The following is a 25722-nucleotide window of genomic DNA, read 5'->3' on the forward strand; positions in this document are numbered from 1 at the left end:
CTGATTTTAATTTTGACCAAATTTTAGTCCAAATTCCAAAATAAAACACCTAACTTCATAGAGCTGTCCATTCACATTAAACACTATATATCTACTATATCCTGTTGCAGTAATAAGAAGGCTGTTAGAACACACACACTATTTGTAATTTTCAAATGCTTTATGTAAATTGAGTTGTTTTCTTTCTTTTTATTATTGTTTTATTTGTTGTATCTCCTCTGGCGTACTTGACCTACCAGTTATGTGCTTAATAAAAAACAAACCTGAAGGCATCATTCCACCCATTTGACCACTCGGTGGCAGTAACACACAACTTGAATGACACAAAGCAAACCGAGAAGAAGAAAACCTGTCGGTTTAGTTCCTGGTTGCATAAACTCAAGACTCACCCTCTGTTCAGATTGTTGTTTTCTTCATCTGTAGGCTTAAACGGGGATTTTATATCGACCGAAATGTTCAAAAGCTTCGGGACGTGGTTGGGTTTGGAGGACCAGGCGTACACGAAGACGTCGGACGACACAGAAAAGCTGAGTGTGGAGCAGGAAGAAAAGGTGGTGGAAGCACAGAACGAGGTAAACAAACAGCAGCCAGCTGGCCAGGATGGAGAACCAGAGGCCAACCGAGAAGAGAACTCTGAGCTCGGCAAAGGACTCGGGGGTGAGAAAGAACTGTGGCATTGCTGTTTTATTGCTGCGACACAAGTTTGTTTAACGTCAAGCTAGGTTATTAGCTAAATGCTTCTCAGTGGCTCGAGGATTTGACTTACGTGCAGTTTAGTGTCACAAATTATTTTCCAAAAACTGAGTGTCTCAAATGATGAGGGTCTTATTTGAGACAGGTTAGGGGTAGAGTTAGGGTAGCGTTTATCGGTGTGTTTTGCCCCCAACGGCTCCGCCTGGAAGGCACTAGGATTAGGCACTGGTTAGGGTTAGTTCTCTTAATACATCCATGGTTAGGTGCCTTGAAGTCAACGGTCGCAGCGCTGCCTGGAAGGACCCGTTGGGGGCAAAAAACACCATCGAGCTAGGGTAGCACAGGTGGTTTAGCAGGTTTAATAATTAATAATTAATAACATTGTATGGGGAATTTGGGACACTAAACTGGACGTATACCCTATAAGTCTGTCTGTCTGTGTTACCTAAACATAAACCCATTCAACCGGGAAGATTGTAGTTCTGGGTGAACGCTTTCCCCCGTCATGTTCTTCATTCTCTTGAAATATATCTAAGGTTTCTCCTTCAGCTTAATTGTTTGCTGTCCCTGTGCCAACAAAGAGGCTTATCTGACTGCAGGAGGAGCTGTCTTCTGATAGAGTTCAAGTTACTTTATTGTCCCCCAATGGGGCAGTTTGTTGTGCAGCAGATAGTATAGAACAAATCACACACACAATACAGAGATTGCCTATCTTACAGGCATAGTTAAAACAAATTCATAAATAGTAAGTCAATAAGTTATCTATGGTTCTTTATAAAATTAAGAAGTAGAATGGCTGGAGGTACAAAAGAGTGTTTATATCTGTTGGTTCTGAGTTTGGGGAGTTTAAAGCGTGATCCAGATGGCAACGTGAAATTCAGCCTGTAAGGGATGAGAACTATGTGACAGGATAGATTCAGCCTGTAAGGGATGAGAACTATGTGACAGGATAGATTCAGCCTGTAAGGGATGAGAACTATGTGACAGGATAGATTCAGCCTGTAAGAGATGAGAACTATGTGACAGGATAGATTCAGCCTGTAAGAGATGAGAACTATGTGACAGGATAGATTCAGCCTGTAAGGGATGAGAACTATGTGACAGGATAGATTCAGCCTGTAAGAGATGAGAACTATGTGACAGGATAGATTCAGCCTGTAAGGGATGAGAACTATGTGACGGGATAGATTCAGCCTGTAAGGGATGAGAACTATGTGACAGGATATATTCAGCCTGTAAGGGATGAGAACTATGTGACAGGATAGATTCAGCCTGTAAGGGATGAGAACTATGTGACAGGATAGATTCAACCCTTCTTAGCATCTGCTTCTGATAAAGTTCCTCCAGGCCTTTCTGCCTAGAACCTGTGCTGCAGCTGCTCCCCTTAATTAACCTGGAAAGACGACGCTGAAGTTGGCAGTTAAGGGGAAATTTAAGGGAAACTTAAAGCTTCTGATTCACAGCGTGTAGACCACATTAGACCAGGTGCAGATCCAAAACCACTGTACCTAGACATGTCAAATCTGGACTAAATTATCCTAGAGAGGCTAAAGATTCTTAAAAACATAGTTTCAGATTTGTGAAAGCTTTACTCTATTTGTGAAAATGCAATAAAGGGAGATTTCCCTGTTCTTTTTCACATGTAGACCACATTAGAGTGGTTTTGGTTTTGGATCTGGACCTTGTCCAATTTGGTCTACATGTGAAAAAAAACAGTAAAATCTCCCTTTATTTGCATTTTCACAAATAGAATAAAACTTTCACAAATCTGAAACTATGTTTTTAAGAATCTTTAGCCTCTCTAGGATAACTTAGTCCAGATTTGACATGTCTAGGTACAGTGGTTTTGGATCTGCACCTGGTCTAATGTGGTCTACGCGCTGTGAATCAGAAGCTTTAAGTTTCCCTTAAATTTCCCCTTAACTGCCGAATCGGAAGCTGCGAATCGGATGCCAACTTCAGCCTCGTCCTGGAAAGGGAGTATTTTTGTTTTACAGTAATGGACCCATACCAGCAGATTAAGGAGAAGGTGACAACTAACTCAACAAAGGACCTATAGAAAAGGGTCATCAGGGTCTTGTCCACATTAAACTTGGCCAGCTTCCTAAGGCAATACAGGCGCTGCTGGCCTTTCTTGCAAAGCAAACTAGTATTTGGCTCAAAACACAACTTGTCATCAATAATGGATCCTAAACACTTGTACTCTTTAACAACCTCTATTTCCTGACCATTCATACTATACGATAGATCTGTGTTGTGTTGTAGCATTGTTTTTAGCCCCCCAATAGTCCAACAATATGGTTTAGTTTATTAGTTTATAATGTGGCAGACAGCCCCCTTTAATTAACTGTACAGTAAAAGGAGCAACTTTAGCCTCTAGGTGTAATTTCCAGCTGTCGTCCCTGGCCAGTTGTCAATAGGCATCCTAAAATACAACAGTTAAGAGATTAAAATAAAATAAATTATATTGCATTCATAATTACAGCAGGCTTTAGCTAAAAAGAGTAAGACATACAAACATGTGGCACACAGTTGGAGCAAGCACAAAACAAGCAAGCACAGTTGATGGCAAAGGCATGAAAGCAGGTAATGCAATAAAAACAATACAAAGGAGACAAGGGGACAGCAGCAGTGGCAGCAAAAACTGTCCTGTCCTGTTAGTAGTGTCCCGGGACAGTCAGATACTGTCCTGTGACTCCCAGACGCTGTCCTGTGACTATCATGGGAGTCACAGGACAGTGTCTGGACACTCCTCATGACAACACTAACGGGACAGGACAGTTTTTGCTGCCACTGCTTCTCCAAGGGGAAGGAGAATAGTCACAGAGGCCACATCAAATGCACATACAAGACATAACATGGAGGCAGGCAGCAGAGATGGAGCGGCAGCAACAATGACTATGTCACATCAAACACACATCACATCTGACAGATTAATGTGTGCTATAGTTGTCGGACAGCCATGTTTTAAAGGTGTGTAGTAAAGGTGGAATATGTATGTATATCTTTGATAGTGGTGGGAAGTGGACTCCAGTTTTGTATCGCTGTGACAGAAAATGATAATTGACCAACTGTGCTTTTTCCTGAACGGGATTAGAAGGTCACCTCGTAGTAGTAGTAGTAGTAGATAACTGTATTGTCCCCGTGGGGCAGTTGGGTTTGCGGCACAGTTGCAAGGCACTTCATGACAGGACATCAGACATATGATACAAACAAATAGTCCCTACATCAGACACCGACAGACATAACATGAAGAGCATACATCACACACTACAATACACTATACACCCTTGGGTATGACCAGGCCAGCTGGACCTCTAGCTTATTTTGACTGATTTAAGGCTTTTATGGCTTGTGGTACAAAAGAGAATTTGGATCTGTTCTTGGTCAGAAGGGGTGGGCCGAAACGACGCCTAGATGGCAGCAGTTTAAAATGAGATGCCAGGGGGTGTGTGTAGTTACTTACAATGTTATTGGCCTCTCTCACCAGTCTGTCTTTGTAAATGTGTTCAGTGCTCGGTAGTGTTATCCCAAGTAACTTGCTGGCAGCCGTAACTGTTTTTCTGATCCTGTCCTTTTCTGTGACCAGCAGGTAATACAGCAAGTTAAAACACTTTCAATAAAAGCAGTATGTCGTGTGGTGCTTCTGGTGATCTGACTGTTGTTGTTAGATTAGGAATGAGTTAAAAGGAGGAGGAGCGGTGTTATGCAAAATCTTGTAGACCAGACAGATGTTTTTTTGTATTTTCCACGCTCAGTAGTTTGCAGTTACTCAGGATAATGCAGCGATGTGAACTGTTAGGTTTCTCGTCCAACACTTTGAGGGCTTTCTTGTGTAGAGTTGCTAATGGCTTTAACGGTGATGCAGTTGTCAACCTTCTCATCTTCCTCCTCCATCTGAAGATTACATCTTCAGTTTTGCCACAAGTGCCACCAGGAAGATCTCTGATTCGGTGGTAGAGACAGCGCAGAGCATCAAGAAGACTGTGGAAGAAGGGAAGATCGACGGCATCATAGACAAGGCACGTTGCTTGTTTGGCAGGTTTGGCAGCATTTAGAAGACAACTCATGGGTCGTGTTAAACAAGGTTTTTACTTGTTGGTGTCAAGAGCTTCAATTCGCTCAACGTGACATAAGATAAGATAGATTTGATTGATCCCACACTAGGGAAATTTCCCTTGTTACAGCAGCTCAAATGCAAACACAACAGATAGAACAAATCCAGATTAAATACAAGTAGAATAGAAAAAATATAATAATAAATAAAATAATAAGAGTAATAATTGTAAAAAATAGTTAAAAGAAATGTATGCACCAAATAGACACCTCTTTTATATTCAGATCATGAACAACAATCATAATTATAATATCATGAGCGCCATTTAATGTGTGTGTGTGTGTGTGTGTGTGTGTGTGTGTGTGTGTGTGTGTGTGTGTGTCACTTGTGTATTTGTAGACTTTCCTAGGAGACTTTCAAAAGGAGCAAGAGAAGTTTGTCCAAGAGAAGAAGGCAAAAAAATCAGGTACAGTAAAATAAAAAAAGCAAGACTCTTTACAACAAAATAATTAATTACACACCAAGTAATCTCTCTTAAATGACTTTTATTCTGGGAAATTCCCCCTTGCTTTACAGGGCAAACTAGCTTCCAAATACGCCTCTTGGTTTGTTGTGGGGAACAGTACGGGAGATTTCTAGGAATTCTCGGGTCTTGATGAGAAAATGGGGAAACAGTGGATTAGTGTCAGTACTGGTGGTAATGTAGTAACCGTGAAACAAAGCAGTGACGTCACTTTTTCTTTTTTAAAGTGCTCATATTATGCTCATTGTCATGTTCATAATTGTATTTAGAGGTTATATCAGAATAGGTTTACATGGTTTAATTTTCAAAAAACACCATATTGTTGTTGTACTGCACATTGCTGCAGCTCCTCTTTTCACCCTGTGTGTTGAGCTCTCTGTTTTAGCTACAGAGTGAGACATCGCACTTCTGTTCAATCTTTGTTGGGAGTCGCACATGCTCAGTAGCTAGGTAAGGACTACTTGCCAGTCAGAAGCAGAGTATGAGGGCGTGCCCTGACAGTAGCTAGGTAAGGACTACTAGCCAGTCAGAAGCAGAGTATGAGGGCGTGCCCTGACAGTAGCTAGGTAAGGACTACTAGCCAGTCAGAAGCAGAGTATGAGGGCGTGCCCTGACAGTACCTAGGTAAGGACTACTAGCCAGTCAGAAGCAGAGTATGAGGGCGTGCCCTGACAGTACCTAGGTAAGGACTACTAGCCAGTCAGAAGCAGAGTATGAGGGCGTGCCATGCTAGCAGCTATGCGAGCATTATAACGTGTGTTACAAAGTGACCCCCCTTGGGGTGGACTTTGGGCTTTTGATAGTATTGATAGAAAATGTATTCATTTTAATGTCTACATTGAGGTGATGCCTTACTTTTAATAAGCTGGTCTTTTAGAATCATGTTTGGTACTGTGGTATCTATCTATCTATTTATTTATTGTATTGTCTGTGAGTATGGTACTGACCAGGGCTTAATGACTTTTTATCTATCTATCTATCTTTCTAGCTTGACTATGTTGTCTGTCTGTCTGTCTGTCTGTCTGTCTGTCTAGCTTGACTATGTTGACTATCTATCTATTTACCTAGGACACAGTCACATTATCAGCTTCTAAAACTTGCTGACCAAGCAGCTTCTACTACCCCAACTTCCTGGTGTGTGCATGGCTGTATCTGAGAGTTAAGACTAGTGTGTGCTGATGTTTGTGTCTAGAAGCAGCGGTGCCTCCCTGGGTCGGCTACAACGAGGAGGAGACGATCCAGCAACAGATCCTTGCTCTGTCAGCCGTAAGCAAACCCATCATACATTACAGTATATGAATGTGTCAACATGTCTGGGACATAGACCTTTTTCACGGCAGACTTGTTGACATGTCATAGTAGGAAAAGCACAGGTGTATTCAAAACCATTAATGATGGCTGCATTCCACTTAGGAGAGGCCCTGGTATTGTTCATGCTGACTCACTGAACTAGCTTACTGGGACACTTGATGGAATTGAGCCATCGTTAAGGTTATCAATTTCAGCTGTGCTTTTCCTACTATGACAAGTCAAAATGTCTGCTGTGTAAAAGGTCCATTATCGCTCTCTATCTCTGGAGGATAATTAGCCGCTTTTTTTGGTACAAACTGAGCTCTCTGACTGCTGATTCTAGGACAAGAGAAACTTCTTGCGAGACCCTCCCGCTGGTGTTCAATTCCACTTCGACATGGAGCAGATGTATCCTCTGGCTGCAGTGATGCTGGAGGAAGACCAGCTCCTCAACTGCATGCGCTTTGACCTGGTCCCAAAACAGTCAGTAGTTGTGTGTGTGTGTGTGTGTGTGTGTGTGTGTGTGTGTGTGTGTGTGTGTGTGTGTGTGTGTGTGTGTGTGTGTGTGTGTGTGTGTGTGTGTGTGTGTGTGTGTGTGTGTGTGTGTGTGTGTGTGTGTGTGTGTGTGTGTGTGTGTGTGGTGAAGAAGAAGAAGACATACTTTATTAATCCTGCAAGGGGGAAATTCAATTAGTTCACTCTGTTGTTAGTTAAACACTCTACACACAGTCCCGAATACCATTTTTTGTGCTCCGAAGCTTCGGTACTAATCGATAGCAAATATTCGGAGCTTCTGATCAGGACTCAGCCAGCCAGCGCCACACCTCACCCGAGCGCAGTGACATTACGCGCGGCCGCACTGTTTCTACAGTCATTAAAGCACCTCAGACTACTCGTTTTTATAACTCGACATTTCTCCGTTCTCGGCTGAGATGGACGGAATAGGACGCTGCATGAATTAGCCAGCAGCTATCGGACATTTAGCTGCTTCATCCCGACAAAACATTATGGTGAATTCCAGCATGCATTCACATTTTTAGAGGGTTAATTTTATTTGAAGTGCTCATATTATGCTCATTTTCAGTTTCATAATTGTGTTTAGAGGGTATATCACAATAGGTTTACATGGTTTAATTTGAATAAAAACACCATATTTTTGTTGTACTGCACATTGCTGCAGCTCCTCTTTTCACCCTGTGTGTTGAGCTCTCTGTTTTAGCTACAGAGTGAGACATCTCACTTCTGTTCCATCTTTGTTGGGAGTCGCACATGTGCAGTACCTCGGTAAGGACTACTAGCCAGTCAGGAGCAGAGTATGAGGGCGTGCCCTGACAGTACCTAGGTAAGGACTACTAGCCAGTCAGAAGCAGAGTATGAGGGCGTGCCCTGACAGTACCTAGGTAAGGACTACTAGCCAGTCAGAAGCAGAGTATGAGGGCGTGCCCTGACAGTACCTAGGTAAGGACTACTAGCCAGTCAGAAGCAGAGTATGAGGGCGTGCCGTGACAGTAGCTAGGTAAGGACTACTAGCCAGTCAGAAGCAGAGTATGAGGGCGTGCCATGCTAGCAGCTAGGCGAGCATTATAACGTGTGTTACAAAGTGACCACGTTTGTCTCTGAAGTAAAGGCTGGACTACAATAGAGCTGTTTGGAGCAGTTTGTGAACAGTGTTTTCTGTTGGAGATGGTAAGTCCCCTTGGGGGGGACTTTGGGCTTTTTACTTTTTGTAAACCTATAACGTGCACAAAAAAGATGTATAACACAATAAAGGAAAGGGAAAAAGCATAATATGAGCACTTTAATTCTTTTCATTTTCGGATATTACAGTATTGAAGAAAAAAGGAAACAACAACATAAACGAATATTTGAATTCCAAAATTGAAAATGGAATACCTACGCAATGAATGAATATGCGAATAGTGGAATATTGGGGTCCAGCCCTAGTGTACAGTATGTATTTTACACTATGCACCTGTTTCTGCAAGCGTGTCCACCTGTGGTATCAACTTTGACATGCGATGCATTTGTGTTTGACAGTGTAAAGGAGGAGGTGTTCTGGAGGAATTATTTCTACCGGGTGTCTCTGGTCAAGCAGTCAGCCCAGCTGACAGCGCTGGCAGCCCAGCAGCAGCAGAAGGACGGCGAGGACAGAGCGGCCAGTGTTTCCCCCGAGGACGTCGTTCTAACAGGTCCGACTTTCATTCACGCAGTCATTTCACCTGTTCATACACCTCAACAGGGGGCCACTGCCAGAGCTGAATCTGCTTCTTCTATAACTACTGTAGTAGGAATTGGTCCTAAATAATGCTGTCAGTTAAACGCGTTATTAACGGTGTTAACGCAAACCCATTTTAATGGCATTCATTTTTTTTATCGCGAGATTAACGTTCTTTTTGGCATAGCAAACTTTGTAGTTTTTTTCACATGCTGCTGCAACAACTAGTAACGTTAGAAAAACTACAACACCACACCGGATCTAGCTAGACCGGAAACAAAACAACAGGCACGCCGCACACACTTGTTTGGGCTTGCGAGCCGGCCAAAGAGTAGTAGGCTAACGTCATGTTTTGAGTGGATGGTGAGTGTGAGACACCGAAATGGATGCCAATAAGATTCTGAATGGAAAGTTTACTTTTCAAAAGTTGCCAAATGGTTCCATTGACAAGACCAAAGTGATCTGTGTGTTTTGTCGTTGTGAACTGAGCTATCATCGCAGCACGTCCAGTCTGAAATACCACTTCATGGCCAAGCACACAACTGATGCCAATTCTGCGCCCCCTCGTCAAAGCCAGGCGACAAAAGCACAAAGCAAGCCGATCCACATTTCCATGGTGATAAGAGCATTAAAATGAGAAAAAATAATTGGACAAAAAGAAATCTAGGGACATTTAGAATAGATAAAAATGCGCGATTAATTGCGAGTTAACTATGACATTAATGCGATTAATCGCAAATAAATATTTTAATCGTTTGACAGCACTAGTCCTAAATAAGGCCCTAAGGCCTGTCAAATCTGACTCCAATTTATTAATTCCCGCGCCTTCTTTCATCGGACCTAAGTTTACCAGAACACAAGGATCAATCTGTGACGAAGAGTTCAGTTAAGCAAAGTTTACTGAGTCCAGCATAAAAGTTACAACACAATTGTGGGTTCACAAACACAGAGTTTAAGTTTCCCTAGCAGGGTTTCCCGCAGCACTTATAAGTGGACTTAATGGAGCGTTGGTATATGGCAGGCCGAGAGCATTTATATATGTATCTCTGTCCTGTTCTTCACATCAGTGAGGCTTTCTTCTCTTGTTTCAACGAAGTGAATACATGACGAAGTGACTGAAACTACCATCACCTCTCACGCGTGGATTCTCAACGTCCGGCTGTTGCCCCGTCTTTAATCACTACACGCGGTTCACAACACACGGTTAGTTAGTGTAGTTAACACTACACATAGTGAAATTACGTGTCTGGTTTTTATTTCACGCATACTATCTGCTTTGAGTGAGTGAAGCTGTGGACTGAGCTCTGTTATCTCAGAGCTGTTTGTTTTGGAGAAGAGTTGTCAGGCGAAGTAGAAGAGAGCGTGTCACGGAGGATAATGGGAGCAATGCGAGTAACACTGTTATAGCACGTTTTTTAAATAATAAAATAATATTTAGTGTTTAAGAAGTAGGCTAATTGTTAAATGTAGTACAGAGTCTGTAGTCTATCTAGACCTCCGGTCAGATGGCAACCCCAACCCTACCACCTTAACTAACATATTCTCTGCGGGAAACCCTGCCTAGCAACAGACATGAAGTCAGAGCCCAGTCCACCAGCATCTCAGTTCGAATGAACTCCGATCTAAACTGTCCCTGTGTTTTTATTCTCTCCTCATAGGGGGGTGTCTCCTATTTTCTAAACAGAAACTGTTATCTTTCACAAACCTACACACCAAGGTTGGGGCCTCTGTGTAGTGCAACTTCCTCTCCTAATCCCTTAACTTTAACTTTCTTTTCCTGTTCTTCTGCTTATCTGTCTGGTACACAATGCATTCTTATGCCATAAAAAGGCTTAGGCTTAACCTTCTATGTGTCAGAGACTTTTCCTTGAACCAGTTCCTCAATCACTGCACACAGCTAATTTTCTACACTACACATGTACCTCATGAGCCTCTCCCCACTCACTGTATGCTTGGAGGGTCTGCTAATACATTGAGATGCATCACACTGAGTGTAGATTCAAACCCCAGAAATGTGTTTATGTATTGTGTTTTGGACAGGGATATTAAGCCGCGTGCAGTTTAATTTTTTTTTTTTATAACTCACCCGTTTAAATTATATCAGGGCTAGTCTCGCATTGCCAGACCTTCCTCCACAGCGCTGCAGAGGAGGGTCTGGCTAGTCCACACAGCGTGCCGGGATGGGAGAAAAGCGTGGTCTCTGTGCCGCTGCAAAATAGTCTCTGGAAGGAACTTGTTTTGGTGGAACATGTGGACGTTCAAAAGTTGTTTTAGTCGTGCGAGAGAAAACTCAGATTGGACAGATAGTCCAGCTAGCTGTCTGGATTTACCCTGCAGAGATCTGAGGAGCAGTTAACCACAGTCCTCAGAAATCCACCAGAGTTTAGAATGCCAACACAAAGGAAGCAGAAGGTGACGGACACCCGGCCGAAATGAGGGACATTGGGCGGGCGGAACTTCCAGAGGCGAGATGAGGGAGAGCTTTAGCAAGTGTGAATGTACATGTGCTGTATTGTCTTTGTCTTATGTCCCGAGGACCCCCTCGAAAACGAGATGCTTCATCTCAAGGGGTTATCCTCCTAACAATAAATTTCAAATATATATATATATCTATGATCATTGCTGTCATTGACACTCCTACTACACATAACAGGGCTGTGGTTTTCAAAGAAATCCACAGGTCATTAAATGAAGCAAACACCACATTGTGACTTGCATATGAACATCTAAAAAACGGTATTCTTTTTTTTTTTTCTTTCAGACGTCAGACCAAAAACACCACCAGTTTCCATCAGCGACATACAGAAGGTAAGAGTACTAAAATGAAGACGTGTGTGGGTGTGTATGCATATCTTGATACTTTCCAACAACCATTCTAAAACTTAACAAAGTGGTACAGTCAGTTGCCCTTTTCTGTTCCGTTCGTGCGACTCTCAGCCACCTCAGGAGGATGAGGAGGAGATGTCGACCAGCCCCGGAGTGTCGGAGTTTGTGAGCGACGCCTTCAACTCGACAGGCATTGACCAGGAGGATCTGAGGAAAGAGATGGAGCAGCTGGTGCTGGATAAGAAGGAGAGCGTCCCTTCTCCTGATGGTTAGACTTTCTACTGATCCTTCAGCTAAATGTTGTTTCCTAGGTCAGTGGTCATTGCCAGACCTTCCTCCACAGCGCTGCAGAGGAAGGTCTGGCTAGTCCACACAGTTAAGTAGATTTGAGGCAGTGTCGCTAAAAAGCGGTCGGCAGTCCGACAACACAGAAAAAACACCCAATTTAAATAATGTTTGAATTTACATATGAGTTTATTTCATATTGAAATCAACACATCTATGCACCTTTGGGGTTGCTGGCAGACAGTTTGAGAAACACTGTTTTGAATTTTAAATGATGAACTGAATTTTTTACCAAATCTACTCGCAGACCACCAGGGGTTTCTGGCGGACCACCAGTGGTCCGCGTACCACACCTTTGAGAAATACTGTCGTTGGTAGTCGCATCACACAGCTGCAAGTATTTACTCTACTTACCCTGCGTTCTGTTATTCTCAACGAACCGACTCGGCCCTCGGATATGACGTCACTTCCACACTTCAAGTGTTCTGGTATGTTTTGAGTTGGAGAAAAACATGGACGCCACCCATGGAAAGCTGTTGCTGTCCATGCTAGCCACGTTTAGCAACACCCGTTTGAAACAAGTCTTCATTCAATATTGCACTCGCAACAAGACGGATTCCCACACCCTCAGGCAGTGACCCGGACGCAGTAAGGTATTGCAGTAATACGAGTGATTGAAATCGTCATTTAAACAGCCAAAGCGGTCCGAAAACAATGAAAACAATTCATACTTACAAGTCACACAGGGCGCAGCCATCTTGGATTCCGTAGCGGCCAGGCGCTTGTTGTGTTGCAGCCATGGAGCACAGTAAGCGGCGCTCTAGTCTGGCTTTGTTTTACGTTGAAAAAGCCCGGTAAAACTGCAAACCACCATTGAATCAAAATAAAACGCGCCTCTTATTTGTGAAAATAGGCATGTGGCCGGTTTCAACTCCACCCCTCAAAGAATCGGAATCAAGAATCGATGAGAACTGGAATCGAAAGGAAGAATCGCAATTGGAATCAGAATTGTTAAAATCTAAAGATACCCAAACCTAGTCGCTAGGCAACGTCCTGTCTTTCTTGTCGGAACTCCGACACGGATAGATAATAGAATTATTAGCATTATTAGGGCCCTATGAAATCCGTTTTATTTTTTTTCAAATTCCGGAAAGATCAGATTTTTCGGATTAGCTTGTTTTCTTTTCTCTTCTAAGCAGTATTGACCTTTAAAAACTCAGTGACACAAACTCACAATTCAGCTTTTTTTATTTAAACTGTTAATATATTCAACAAAGCACATTCAAAATGACCTAAATAAAAGCTAATAGGATGCTCACCTGTAGCAATGTTGAGGACACTGCGATCTCGGTCGGCAGAGGTTTCGTCGACAACAACGAAGATTTTCTCTCCACGGATCTCCTGCAGCACTTCCTGCGTGTGCTGGTCAAAGACCGGCGGCGGGTGGGTCTGCCTGAGGCTGCTTCCTTGCATCTATTGATTTTGTCGTTGCCTCCATGGTAACCTGGAGGGATGTTCCCGCTGTAGATTTAGCTTTGTTCTTGAGATGAGCTTTTGATTTCAAATGGTCGTTACGTGTGTCTTTGCGGGTCCAACAGTTGTCATCCAGACTCCTAGTGGTCGTTGGGGTATTGTTCAGCCCGGTATTTAGCAGTTAATTCAGAGTTTCCGATTCCGCGTGTCTAACAGAATTCCATTTTCATGTGTAGATTCCGCGATTCCGTCCGTGTTTTCCGCATCGTGGAAATCATAGGGCCCTACATAAATCATAGGGCCCTACATAAATCATAGGGCCCTACATTATTCAGCCAATTTGGATGATGGAGAACAACGTTGTGTGATTGCATTTGATTGAGTGTTTTTAAATTAGCAGAGTAAATGATCGTCTTGCCTTTCCATCCAGACGAGTGCGCCGACTGGGAGAAGGAGCTGCAGCAGGAACTCCAGGAGTACGAGGTGGTGAGCGGCTCAGACAACAAGGACGACCAATGGGATCAAGAGATCGAGAAGATGCTCCAGGCCGACGACAGCTAGACAAACACTGTGTGTCCGTGTCCTGTTCGGCTATCAGGCTCCCCCCCCCCCCCTTCACACAACTGTGATTACTATCTTGTAAACATTCTCCTGTACCGGATGAAGGTGTAGATCCAATAATAGCAAGAGAGCGTCGCCTCTGCTTGAAACAAAGTGTATGTTCAGTAGGGCCGCACGATATGAGGAAAACATGTGATAACGTTGTCGAATATTTTTCAAGAAACAGATATTAAAGTGGACTCAGTTCAGAATTTCTGCTGCGTTCAGTATTCTGCTAAAAAACAACAAATTCCATCTAACAAATTGAATTGAATATAAAAGGCACCACTAAAAGAAGAGTCTTTCGCGATATGTTGCAGCCTTTCCCGATGTGTTTATTGCGCCAGGTGACATCGCGATAAAAAAGTGATATATTGTGCGGCTCTAATGTTCCGGCGTATTTATAAAGCGCTACTTTATTGCTCCTTTCTTAATTAGTTTCCTCTACTTGCTTTCCCAAACCCCCCCCCCCACTCTCTCTCTCTCTCTCTCTCTCTCTCTCTCTCTCTCTCTCTCTCTCTCTCTCTCTTCATAATGCGGAAATGTCGCTAGAGGGCGCTCCAGTACAGCGGGTTTTATAATGGATGGGGCTCATTTTGAAATTACATCACATTATTTCACACTGCTGCTTTCCGGTGGGGTGTACAGTAAAGTCTTGGTATAGTTCAAGTCAAATGTAAAGTTACATGTATGTAAATAAAGAGGATTTTTAACACTATACTTTACTTTAAGTTGCATTCCCCTTTCATTACATCATCTATCATGTTGCATTTTCTATTGTGTTTTCACAAACTCCTGTGTGCATGTCTACTTTGTTTCTGAAATACTGGATATTTTCTATTTAACCTCTTATCCCTTTTTTTCCCAATATGTATGTATGTATGTTTTTGATTAACAAAAGAGAAAACATGATTGCATCAAGCAATCGCCCACAAAAACAACAATATTAGTGAAGGTTTAAAGTTAAATGGAAAATGACATATTTGATCTGTTATCTGACAGTACACATCATGTTTAGGGAGGACACGAAGCCCAAGGGAACTAGGTTTTAAAATGGCAGGAACTAGTGTTTTGAACAATGCTACTAAGCCTTTTTTTTATAAAGCTAAAAAAACACATGGCATATATTCCTTTTTATACCAGTACTTTATAGGCATTCTCTATAAAGTCCATCCAATGACGCAGAATAAACACTAACATAGAAGTAAAAAAAAAGAAATGACGTAGTCCATTAACGTATATGGTGAAATGTCATCTAATAAAGAATTGTGATGTGGTAAGGAGAGATGGAATGACGAGCATTGTAGAAATATTTAAATAGATATGAAGAGATCATTCTTGTGAAGGCCACACACTTTTTGTTATGTTTCCACAGGTGTATTTATTTTGCGTATATGTATTGTAACCCACGAACATTGGAGAAGACAAGTTTGGCAAAGTAGTTTGGCAAGTGAAACCCGGTTATGTACTCTGTGTATTCCCTCATCTACTCATGTTTATCCATTTACTGTAGGTATGCTGGGATGTTCCAGTTTAATCATTTTTAAAAGAAAATGTACTGTTTTATTTACTGTAATGTCAACGTCAAAGAAAGTTTGGTTACACTTTACTTGAAGGTATCTACGTAAGAGTGACATGACACTAAACATAAACAAGTCATAAACGTTCATGACATAACGCTTCTGTCATTAAGTATCATTTGTTTTTTGTCATGACAAGTTAGGGTTAGAGTTAGGATTAGGGTTCATGTGTCATGACTGTGTCATGTCACTCTTATGTAGATACCTTAAAGTAAAGTGTTACTGAAAGTTTGATATTTTGGGAAAACATGCTTATTTTCTTTATTGCCAAGATCCCATTTAAAGATTGATACCGCTCGGAGCTCTTTGCCATGTACTGTCTAATAAAGGCTACCATGCTTCAAATAAAAATAAGTCATGTTGTGTTGATTTGAATGGAAACGTTGTTGTTCAACCCTCTTTATCCCCTCCGCTGGTGTTTAAAGGACAAATCTGGCGCTAAATGAACAAAAAATGAACCTAGGGGTTAATAACATATGTGTACCGAGTCGACTGTTCTCTGGGATATGTTTTCATGCTAATCGAATGTGACCAGTTTTAGCGCTAACCGTTACTTAGCTTATAACGCTAGTCATCGGGGCACGGGTAAAGTAAAAACAAATCGCTATTTCTATACCACTAACAAGGCTCAAAATAGCACCACACTTCCACGGCAGCATAATGAGGGTCCCTACATGTAAACCGAAGCATTGAGAACTTTGTAAGTGTACAGACAGTTTATTAAAAAGATAGTTTAGAAAGACAATACCATTCACGTATACATGCGGGCGCCATCTTGGGAAAACAGTCACGATCAGTCGAACACATTAACCAGTAAAATAGCTCAAGTCGTGACTGTTTTCCTAAGATGGCCCCTGCCTGTATACGTGAACGGTACTGTCTTTATACTATCTCATCACAATAATGTCTAGATTTTTACGACTTTATGTATCTGTATTGTATACTGTAAATACTTTGTCTATATTTTATTGTGCCATCTACCTGCCCAGGGACTACAGGCGGAAACTAACAATTTGCTACAACCTGGCACAAGACGTCTGTTAAAGGGGTGGTTCAGAATGTTGGACGTAGGACTTCATTTCCAAGTTAGCTATTTATCAGTGGAGAGAGACCGTTTTCAACACTTTTCATCCAGTCCTTCCAGTTTTAGAGTTCGCTGGTGCTAGGCTAGCGCAAGTCAACAGTATCTGCTAGCCTACCACTAAAACCAGTCTTACCCACTCCACAGTACACAGGCAAATAAATTATAACGAATTGTGAATTATTATTATTATTATATGTGATAAATTATAAGAATATCGATATAAATGTCTGTTGATAGAATAATGTTAGAAATAAAACTACCCTTGCATCGTATTGCAATAGTTATACTTTGTTCCCTGTAGTTGGTAGCATAGGTTACAGCAGCGGCGGACTGATATTACCTAGGCTAGTTTCCATGACAATCACGCAAGTTTATCTGTGTGTCTTGATGTCCAAGCCAGCAGCAAGAAGCCACAGTTGGTTCCTTTCTGGATCTCCAAATGGAAATTTGTGGAAACCTTGTGGTTTTGGCTGTTTGGTTTATTTTTACAATTTCTAAATGCACACTGAAATGCCATGTTGCCTAGTTTCCAATCCAATGCTTCAATACCAATGTACTAGCCTACTACTAGGTGTCCCGACTGTAGTGCGCTTCTCTGTTTACTTTTCGGCGCAGTACTACTACTGCCGCTGCTGAGAAACTAGTCCCTCAAAATGTAATGCGATCATTGTGATGCAAAGGTAATTTTATTCCTAAAATGATTCTATCAACACAGACATTTATATCGATATTCTGGCGTTATAATTTATTTGCCTGTGTACTGTGGAGTGGGTAAGACTGGTTTTAGTGGCAGGCTAGCAGATACTGTTGACTTGCGCTAGCCTAGCATCAGCGAACTCTGCAACTGGAAGGACTGGATGAAAAGTGTTGAAAACTGTCTCCACTGATAAATAACACACTGGCTAACTTGGAAATGAGGTCCTATGTCCAAAATTCTGAACCACCCCTTTAATGTTTTTTGTGCACTGTCTCTGTTCAAATAAATAAAGTTACAATTACAATTAACTTTCGAATGGAAAGTAGCAAGTTCAGGGTTTTCCCTACCAAGCCGTTTTGGGCACCACCTAAGCTGAATGAATGTAAAATCAATGTGAGCATCAAACTAACTCAATGGCTTTTCTCAGATCAGATGATTGTAGTGAGTCCCCAGTGGAACTCTTTAGAAGGTTTTGTCTTTAAGCTTTTAGAGTGTTATTTATTTATTATCTGCGCTAGCTTTTCCAACATTTAGACAGATGTGGTAATTTTTAAGTAAGTTTTTTTTTTTTTTAAATGTAGCATTTTCTTGAGGGAGGACCCGTAAACCCTCTGCCAAATACGTGCTCATATGTCTTCCACAAACCTAGGGAAAACACTGTGTTCAGCCCTTTTATGTGGATAATCACTCCAGGCAAAGTCCCATTTATATTTTTTATATATATATGTATGTATATAGCGTCTCAGAACTGTGCACCATACCCCCCTTTTTTTGCACTACTTATTTTATTCCATGTATGTACATGTTGGCACTGGAAAAGGAGTTGCTTTGAATCTCATTGTACATGTTATAGTGACAATAAAAGGCATTCTATTATATTCTGTGCTTGCTTTTTCAAATCAGTTGAGCTAACTCTACAAAGATTTACACGCACGTACCCCCTGACAACTGCAGATGTTGGGAATCACTGCTGTAGGCTATGACCTGAAAACTGAGTTGACGTAGACTTTGATGTAATATATAGGTTTCCATGGACAAACAATCCTATTCTAGCTGAATGGGAGGTGGAGCTGAGAGCAGAGTGCAGAGGTGGGCTTAGAATGGAGAGAGAGAGTGAGTAAGTTAGTGTGGAATGATGGGAAAGAGGGCCTGGATGTTTTGGTAGTAGAAACTCTATAATCATGTTAAATGAGACAAACACATAGCTGTGCTTGTGCCAACCAGACAGCCAGACATGTCCCTGCATGCTGCTTACGTTTCTGTGGACGAGTGGGGGAAACAGATGGTGGCCTACGCTGTCTGGAGTGTCAACACTACTCCCACCACAATCAGATACTAAAATGAATCAGCAAATAAATACTCATTTGCCACGCTCAATCAATACAAAGATCAATAGTTATGCTAATGTCCGTTGCTTCCTCTCTTCTTCTCATGTGTGTGTCCAAGCTTATCGTGTGGAAACCAGACAGCTTAATTAATAGTTCTCCATGCAGCACTGAGTGTTCTCTCTTTGTTGTGTCTCTCTCACACACACACACACACACACACACACACACACACACACACACACACACACACACACACACACACGCACGCACACACACACACACAGTGCGTTTCACTATCTTTGTGGGGACCCGTCATTGACATAATGCATTCCCTAGCCCCTTACCCTAACCTTAACCATCACAACTAAATGTCTAACCTTAACCCTTACCCTCACCCTAACCATAACCTAATTCTAACCCTAATCCTAAAACCAAGTCTTAACCCTCAAACAGACCTTTAAAGTTGTGGGGTCCAGCATTTTGGCAAAACTGTCCAGACCCCACAAGTATACTGTATTCACGGTTTTTGGACCCCACAAATATAGTTAAACAAGAACACACACACACGCACACACACACACACACACACACACACACACACACACACGCACACACACACATCACTCCCATGACAGCATCACAGTCAGGGGTCCACCAGCTGGTCTCTAGTAGGACACACAGTTGTCACCATGGTGACAAAACCCTGTAGATGAGGACACATGTGTGTGGTTTATTTCTTGTGTGTGATGTTGGTTTAACAATCTTTTAATAATGCATAAAGGCAGGCCTGTGTGTGTGTGTGTGTGTGTGTGTGTGTGTGTGTGTGTGTGTGTGTGTGTGTGTGTGTGTGTGTGTGTGTGTGTGTGTGTGTGTGTGTGTGTGTGTGTGTGTGTGTGTAGCCCACATAGCCTTCAGATTTTCTTGTCTATATTCCAGACAAAGAGACATAATAAACAGGGATGAGAGATAATCATGTTGAAACAAAAAAATCACTTTTGGCACAAATTCTCATACATACATTTTAAATTTCTTTAAAAATATATATACATAACCTCATTTAAAATATCTTGTTACCAGAATAGCCCCGAACACTGTGCAGAGATGAATTTCAGCACATTTTGGTATCTTTTTCATCAAACCAGGTGGAAAACTGGAGTGTTAATACAGAATACAGAACCGTGCTGTAGAAAGAGATGTCAGAAATAATGTTAAGGAAGTTCTATACTTCATAGGTGGAACTACTGTAAACTATGAGGTTGATGTTCACAGTAATGTTTGCATTTCTGCCAGAAGGGGGAAAGAAAGGCTTGTACCACCCCTTGGACAAACATACTGTCTATGGAAGCCAAGAAAGGCCATACTAATTTCAATTGTACGCATCTAAATAATTTGAAATTTAACAAATGTATCTATCTATCTCTATCTATCTGAATTCACAAGGTTTGAATTCCCCTGTTTGGAAATGGTTTTGTAATAAAAAAAAGGATAATTTGAAATATATTTAGAATAAGTTTAGAAAAAATGGTTAAAATCACTATATGTTTTTACTTTGCTTCCGGTTACACACGTGGCGCAGAAGGTGATGTAGTTTTGTTCCATAATTATATACTTTTTTTTAAACTTGCCATTTACTTTAATTTTCAAATGGACAAAAAAACTCTTTCTGACCAATCAGTGGTCTGCAGTGTTTTAATTCCCCTTTCTAGAATCGCCTCAGCTCGCTTGGAACCTCAGCCGAGGTGCTTCTAAATCAGAAACCAGGTTATTGTGCTAAATTGTGCTTAAAGTGCTCATATTATGCTCATTTTCAGGTTCATAATTGTATTTAGAGGTTATATCAGAATAGGTTTACATGGTTTAATTTTCAAAAAACACCATATTTTTGTTGTACTGCACATTGCTGCAGCTCCTCTTTTCACCCTGTGTGTTGAGCTCTCTGTTTTAGCTACAGAGTGAGGCATCTTACTGCTGTTCCATCTTTGTTGGGAGTCGCACATGCTCAGTAGCTAGGTAAGGACTACTAGCCAGTCAGAAGCAGAGTATGAGGGACGTGCCCTGACAGTACCTAGGTAAGGACTACTAGCCAGTCAGAAGCAGAGTATGAGGACGTGCCCTGACAGTACCTAGGTAAGGACTACTAGCCAGTCAGAAGCAGAGTATGAGGACGTGCCCTGACAGTACCTAGGTAAGTACTACTATCCAGTCAGAAGCAGAGTATGAGGGCGTGCCCTGACAGTACCTAGGTAAGGACTACTAGCCAGTCAGAAGCAGAGTATGAGGGCGTGCCCTGACAGTAGCTAGGTAAGGACTACTAGCCAGTCAGAAGCAGAGTATGAGGGCGTGCCCTGACAGTAGCTAGGTAAGGACTACTAGCCAGTCAGAAGCAGAGTATGAGGGCGTGCCCTGACAGTACCTAGGTAAGGACTACTAGCCAGTCAGAAGCAGAGTATGAGGGCGTGCCATGCTAGCAGCTAGGCGAGCATTATAACGTGTGTTCCAAAGTGACCACGTTTGTCTCTGAAGTAAAGGCTGGACTACAATAGAGCTGTTTGGAGCAGTTTGTGAACAGTGTTTTCTGTTGGAGAGGGTAAGTCCCTTTGGGGGGGGACTTTGGGCTTTTTTCACTTTGTAAACCTATAACATGCACAAAAAATATATAACACTATAAAGGAAAAGGAAAAAGCCAAAAAGCATAATATGAGCACTTTAAAGCTGGGGGTAAGACTGTTGATAATTGTCAACAAGCTCTTGTACAAGTACAAGTAGTAATGTCACAGTCAATAGTCAAAGTTTTTGAAATTGCCCAACTGGAGAATTCCAAAACGCGTACATTCTGATAGATGGTTTTCAAAGTGAAATATTTATTTTATCAGATTGAAATCCATCCAGGCTTTCTTTGCTTCCAAGCAGACACGTGCACACATAGACACCGAAAGAGGTTTGATCACCTGCCCTTTTTCATCCTCGAGAGAAAGTGCCCTTTTTTTCAGGATGCATGTTTTTGTTGTTTTGTTTATTAATGAATATAGCCTACATATATTACTGTTTGCACAGAGCTTCTTTGTCAAACAAATGTATGTATTGAATCAACCCTCCTGTTGTCTTCAGGTCAAATATGACCCATTTTCAAAAAGTTTCTATATCCAAAATTTGGGTTTCTTGTCAACCAAATTGTCAAAACAAATAACGTGGATGGTTCCATACAACGCTCTTCACAAGTCAAATAAATGATCGGTTGACTACTTAATTGAATTTGGGTGTTTTATTCAATTTTATAGCATTTAAAAAAAAAAAAATGGAAAAAAGTGAAAAAAAAGCGCAGAAATAATCGACAAAGACATCGGACAAAGTGACAAAAATGTCGTGGCCGGGTTGGGTCAGTGGGTAGAGCAGGCCGCAGGCGCACATATACTTGGAGGTTTATGCGTTGACGCAGAGGTCCAGGATTCGAGTCCGACCTGTGACGATTTCCTGCATGTCTTCCCCCTCTCTCCCCTTTCTTACCTAGCTGTCCTGTGGATTAAAGGCGGAAAAGCCCAAAAAATAATCTTAAAAAAAACACCAACAAAAAAAAACAATGTCAGGCAAAGATGTCCTGACATCCTGAGCCCCTCTCACGTGCCAAATCTGGTAAACAGCACTTATAAATAGAGACACAAAGACACCTGAGGGGCCTCAGAGAACTGTAACTCTGTAAGCTGTTGTTCCTCTTTTGTACACTTTTGGAGTTCTTTTTATTCATCAGCCCTTTAGCGAGTCACTTTCACCCGACAGAACATAGCTGTCCTGTGGCTTCATGTACTGTCTGTTATTAATACTCCATCAAGCCTCAAAAGACTGTATGTAAGTATACACTGTTTGTTATTACTGTTGCTACTGTAATTCTTTTTTGGTGCATATATAAGGATATTTTAAAGGTCCTATGACATGCTGCTTTATGGATGCTTTTATATAGACCTTGGTGGTCCCCTAATACTGTATCTGAAGTCTCTTTTATATAGGCCTCAGTGGTCCCCTAATACTGTATCTGAAGTCTCTTTTATATAGGCCTTAGTGGTCCCCTAATACTGTATCTGAACCACTAGAGCCAGTCCCACAATGAGCTTTACTTAAGACGTGCCATTTCTGTGTCTGTAACTTTAAATGCTATTGAGGAGGAGAGGGGGGCAAGGTGGAGGGTGGGGGTGTGGCCTTGACCAACTGCCATGCTTCGCTTGTTTTCAAGCCATGCTGTCTCTCTCTTTCTCATGGGTGGGCCAAATTTTCTGGGCGGGCAAAGCAGAGAAAGGGGAGGTAAAAGGGAGATTCCAGATCGGCCCATATGAGCTTTCATTTTCTCAAAGGCAGAGCAGGATACCCAGGGCTCGGTTTACATCTATCACCATTTCTAGCCACTGGGGACCATAGGCAGGCTGGGGGAACTCATATTAATGTTAAAACACCTTATCAAGTGAAATTTCCATGCCATGGGACCTTTAATGCATGATTTTTTTTAAAAGCTTTTCATGTGATTATTTATGTCTGTATATCTTTGTATGAACTCAGATTAGGAACATTTAGCTCTTAGAATTGGTCCTTTATGCTTTCAGATGACTGCGGCTTTACTTCCCGCATGCAACAGTGTATGCTCCTACCACAGCGACCCAGACACACAAGAAAAGAAAGTGATTAAAAACACTGTGTTAACTTTTGACTGACGTTCATTGCAACTAATCAAAGTGCAATGCGCAAAATGTACTTTGACACAAAACTCCAAAGACGGATGTCTGAACTTGGGACAGGTGTAGAGCTGATTTAAACCCCTGAAAAGCTGTTGTTGTCATAGGGAATGCTGGCCTTTTTGCCTTTATGACACTGCTGTAAAGTCAAACAAGCGAGAGAGAGAGGGTGTAGCCCTGAGACCCCAAAAGGCTCTGACTATTGTTGGTGAATTTAACAAGAAAGGGCTCCTGTGAGCATGCTCCATCATGGAAGCACTGTCCTCTGTTAGACTGAAATTGACATATTTGGGGTTTGGAATTAAGGGTTTGAGAATACATTACATTTACTTTAAAGTGAGAGTATAGGTTAAGGTCAAAATTCTGATTTGGAACAGGATTAGATTTTGGTAAATAAATACATATTAAGGCTTTGCATGTATCGTAGTGTGTTGTAGTTGCCAGTACTGGTCCTTACAAGTGCAGTAACACCAACGTGTTTTCCCAGCACACAATGCATCATTGTTAATACCGTTGGCAGTGTCTCACTCTAGGAAGGTGTGTGCTTTCCTTCATAGTGCGCCGTGAAAAGGCACATTCACAGACAGAAGCTTGCTTTCACAGCATGTAATATTTGTCGCAAAATAACACATGTGAGCATGGTGGATTTAAGAAAATTTGCTTTTGGATATTATCCTTTAATGGTTGTTGGTGGGTAACCATAATTGCAGGATGTTCAATTGATTACTGAGTGACTGAATCACTAAGTGCTGTTTTATTAGCTGTCAGGCCCATACTCTGCCGTGTCACATGATAGACCACAAAAGCATTTGTCTTCAAGTTCAGACAGTCAGAGGCTATTTTGGCCATATTTATAGCTTTCGACAGGAGATGGGATTATACAATCAGGGCCAATATACAGTAGTATACGACATTACGTGCACAGACATTTTCTGCTCTGCTGCACCTTACCCTGTTAATGGCAGGCCGAATAGTTCATCTATTAGGAAGGACCTCAGTCACCCACAAAGTCTGCTATGCGTTTTATTTACACGGAGATGGATGATAGGATAGCTAACTTGTGCAGGCTTGATATTGCCAGCCGACTCTCAGAATCTGTGTCTCAAGCTGCTGCTTGTCATCTTGTCTCTATTTTCTCTGTTCTGTCGTCAACCTCTTTCACTCTCACTCTCTCTCTGTCCGTACACATCTCATGGCAGATATTTTAAGTCACAAATGTTTCACTTTCATCTCTGACCAAAGTTATTGTCATTGTCATTGTGTGTGTGTGTGTGTGTGTGTGTGTGTGTGTGTGTGTGTGTGTGTGTGTGTGTGTGTGTGTGTGTGTGTGTGTTTGTGATTCCAAGCACACCTGTCAACACCGAGACAGTGGGCCCTTTATTACCCAAGCCTACGCAATTCAACTGACAAATCCTGCTCCAGACACACACACACACACACACACACACACACACACACACACACACACACACACACTGAACCACTCACGTAGACAGTTGAACAGAAGAGAGGAGCCAGGAGCTGAATCTAGCCATTTCCTCCCCCTCCACTCCCACTCTTTCCCCCCCCCCCCCCTCTTTCTTTCTTTAGTTTCGGAGAAGATACAAGTCTAGGGGTTGAATCTTGAGTTTTCTAGTGGGAAATGTGCTTTGAATTGTCGGTTGAGCACGAACAATGGCATTAGTTAATGCTGTGGGTTTAAACATTAACCTGCTCTTAACACCTGCAGCTGCATGTGTGTCACTGATATTTTTGCGCAAAGCAGAATTTAAACACAATTCATAGTCACGTTCATTCAAACTTTATTTCTGGGACAAATCATTAGCGAGAAAACATGCGCCCACACAAAAGAAAGACTTATCCATCTTTTGGACAAAATACAAACACGATACAGTGGACACAAAGAGTATTAGCACATGCACCAACACACGTGTATAGGTCTTACACAAGGTTCTCAACCTTCAGTGTCCTTGAGTGTTTGGTTCACTTCAAGAGACCTTGTTGGCTCATATCTCAGCAACAAAGCCAGACTTCAACTTATTGTGGTTCCACTCGGGACAGCAGAGCCATAAAGTCAACTGTATTATGTGCTGGAAGACTGTGTAGCCATAAAAAGTTCAGTTAAGTTTTTCTAGTTTAGAGTCTATCACAAGTTCAGAGTATATAGTAACCAGTGTTGTAATGTAACAAGGTACAAATACTTTGCTACTGTACTTAAGTAGAATTTTCACGTATGTGTACTTTACTTCGTTATTTATATTTCCGGAAACTTTTACTTTTACTCCACTACAGTTTCTAAATAAAATGTATACTTTTACTCTGCTCTATTTCCCCCTGAGCATCTTAGTAACTC

General features: G+C 41.7%; 1 protein-coding gene across 1 annotated transcript; it reads left to right on the top strand.

Annotated features, from left to right (window-relative positions):
- The first annotated feature begins 337 nt into the window (after positions 1-337).
- On the top strand, positions 338-14687 carry LOC144516206 (synapse-associated protein 1-like). The gene is made up of 9 exons (XM_078247446.1): positions 338-657; positions 4597-4715; positions 5150-5216; positions 6466-6539; positions 6907-7046; positions 8601-8752; positions 11540-11586; positions 11716-11872; positions 13793-14687. Exons 1-9 carry the CDS (start codon positions 453-455, stop codon positions 13921-13923), a joined length of 1092 nt encoding a protein of 363 aa, XP_078103572.1. The 5' UTR covers positions 338-452; the 3' UTR covers positions 13924-14687.
- The last annotated feature ends 11035 nt before the right edge of the window (positions 14688-25722 follow it).

This window comes from Sander vitreus, chromosome 1 (genome assembly GCF_031162955.1).
Source record: "Sander vitreus isolate 19-12246 chromosome 1, sanVit1, whole genome shotgun sequence".
NCBI lineage: Eukaryota > Metazoa > Chordata > Actinopteri > Perciformes > Percidae > Sander > Sander vitreus.

Excerpts from the sequence above, each read along its gene's own strand:
- LOC144516206 (XM_078247446.1), top strand. The coding sequence starts at position 453 with ATGTTCAAAAGCTTCGGGACGTGGTTGGGTTTGGAGGACCAGGCGTAC. Across the intron at positions 4,716-5,149 it reads TCGACGGCATCATAGACAAG|ACTTTCCTAGGAGACTTTCA; the intron begins GCACGTTGCTTG and ends GTGTATTTGTAG. Across the intron at positions 7,047-8,600 it reads TTTGACCTGGTCCCAAAACA|TGTAAAGGAGGAGGTGTTCT; the intron begins GTCAGTAGTTGT and ends TGTGTTTGACAG.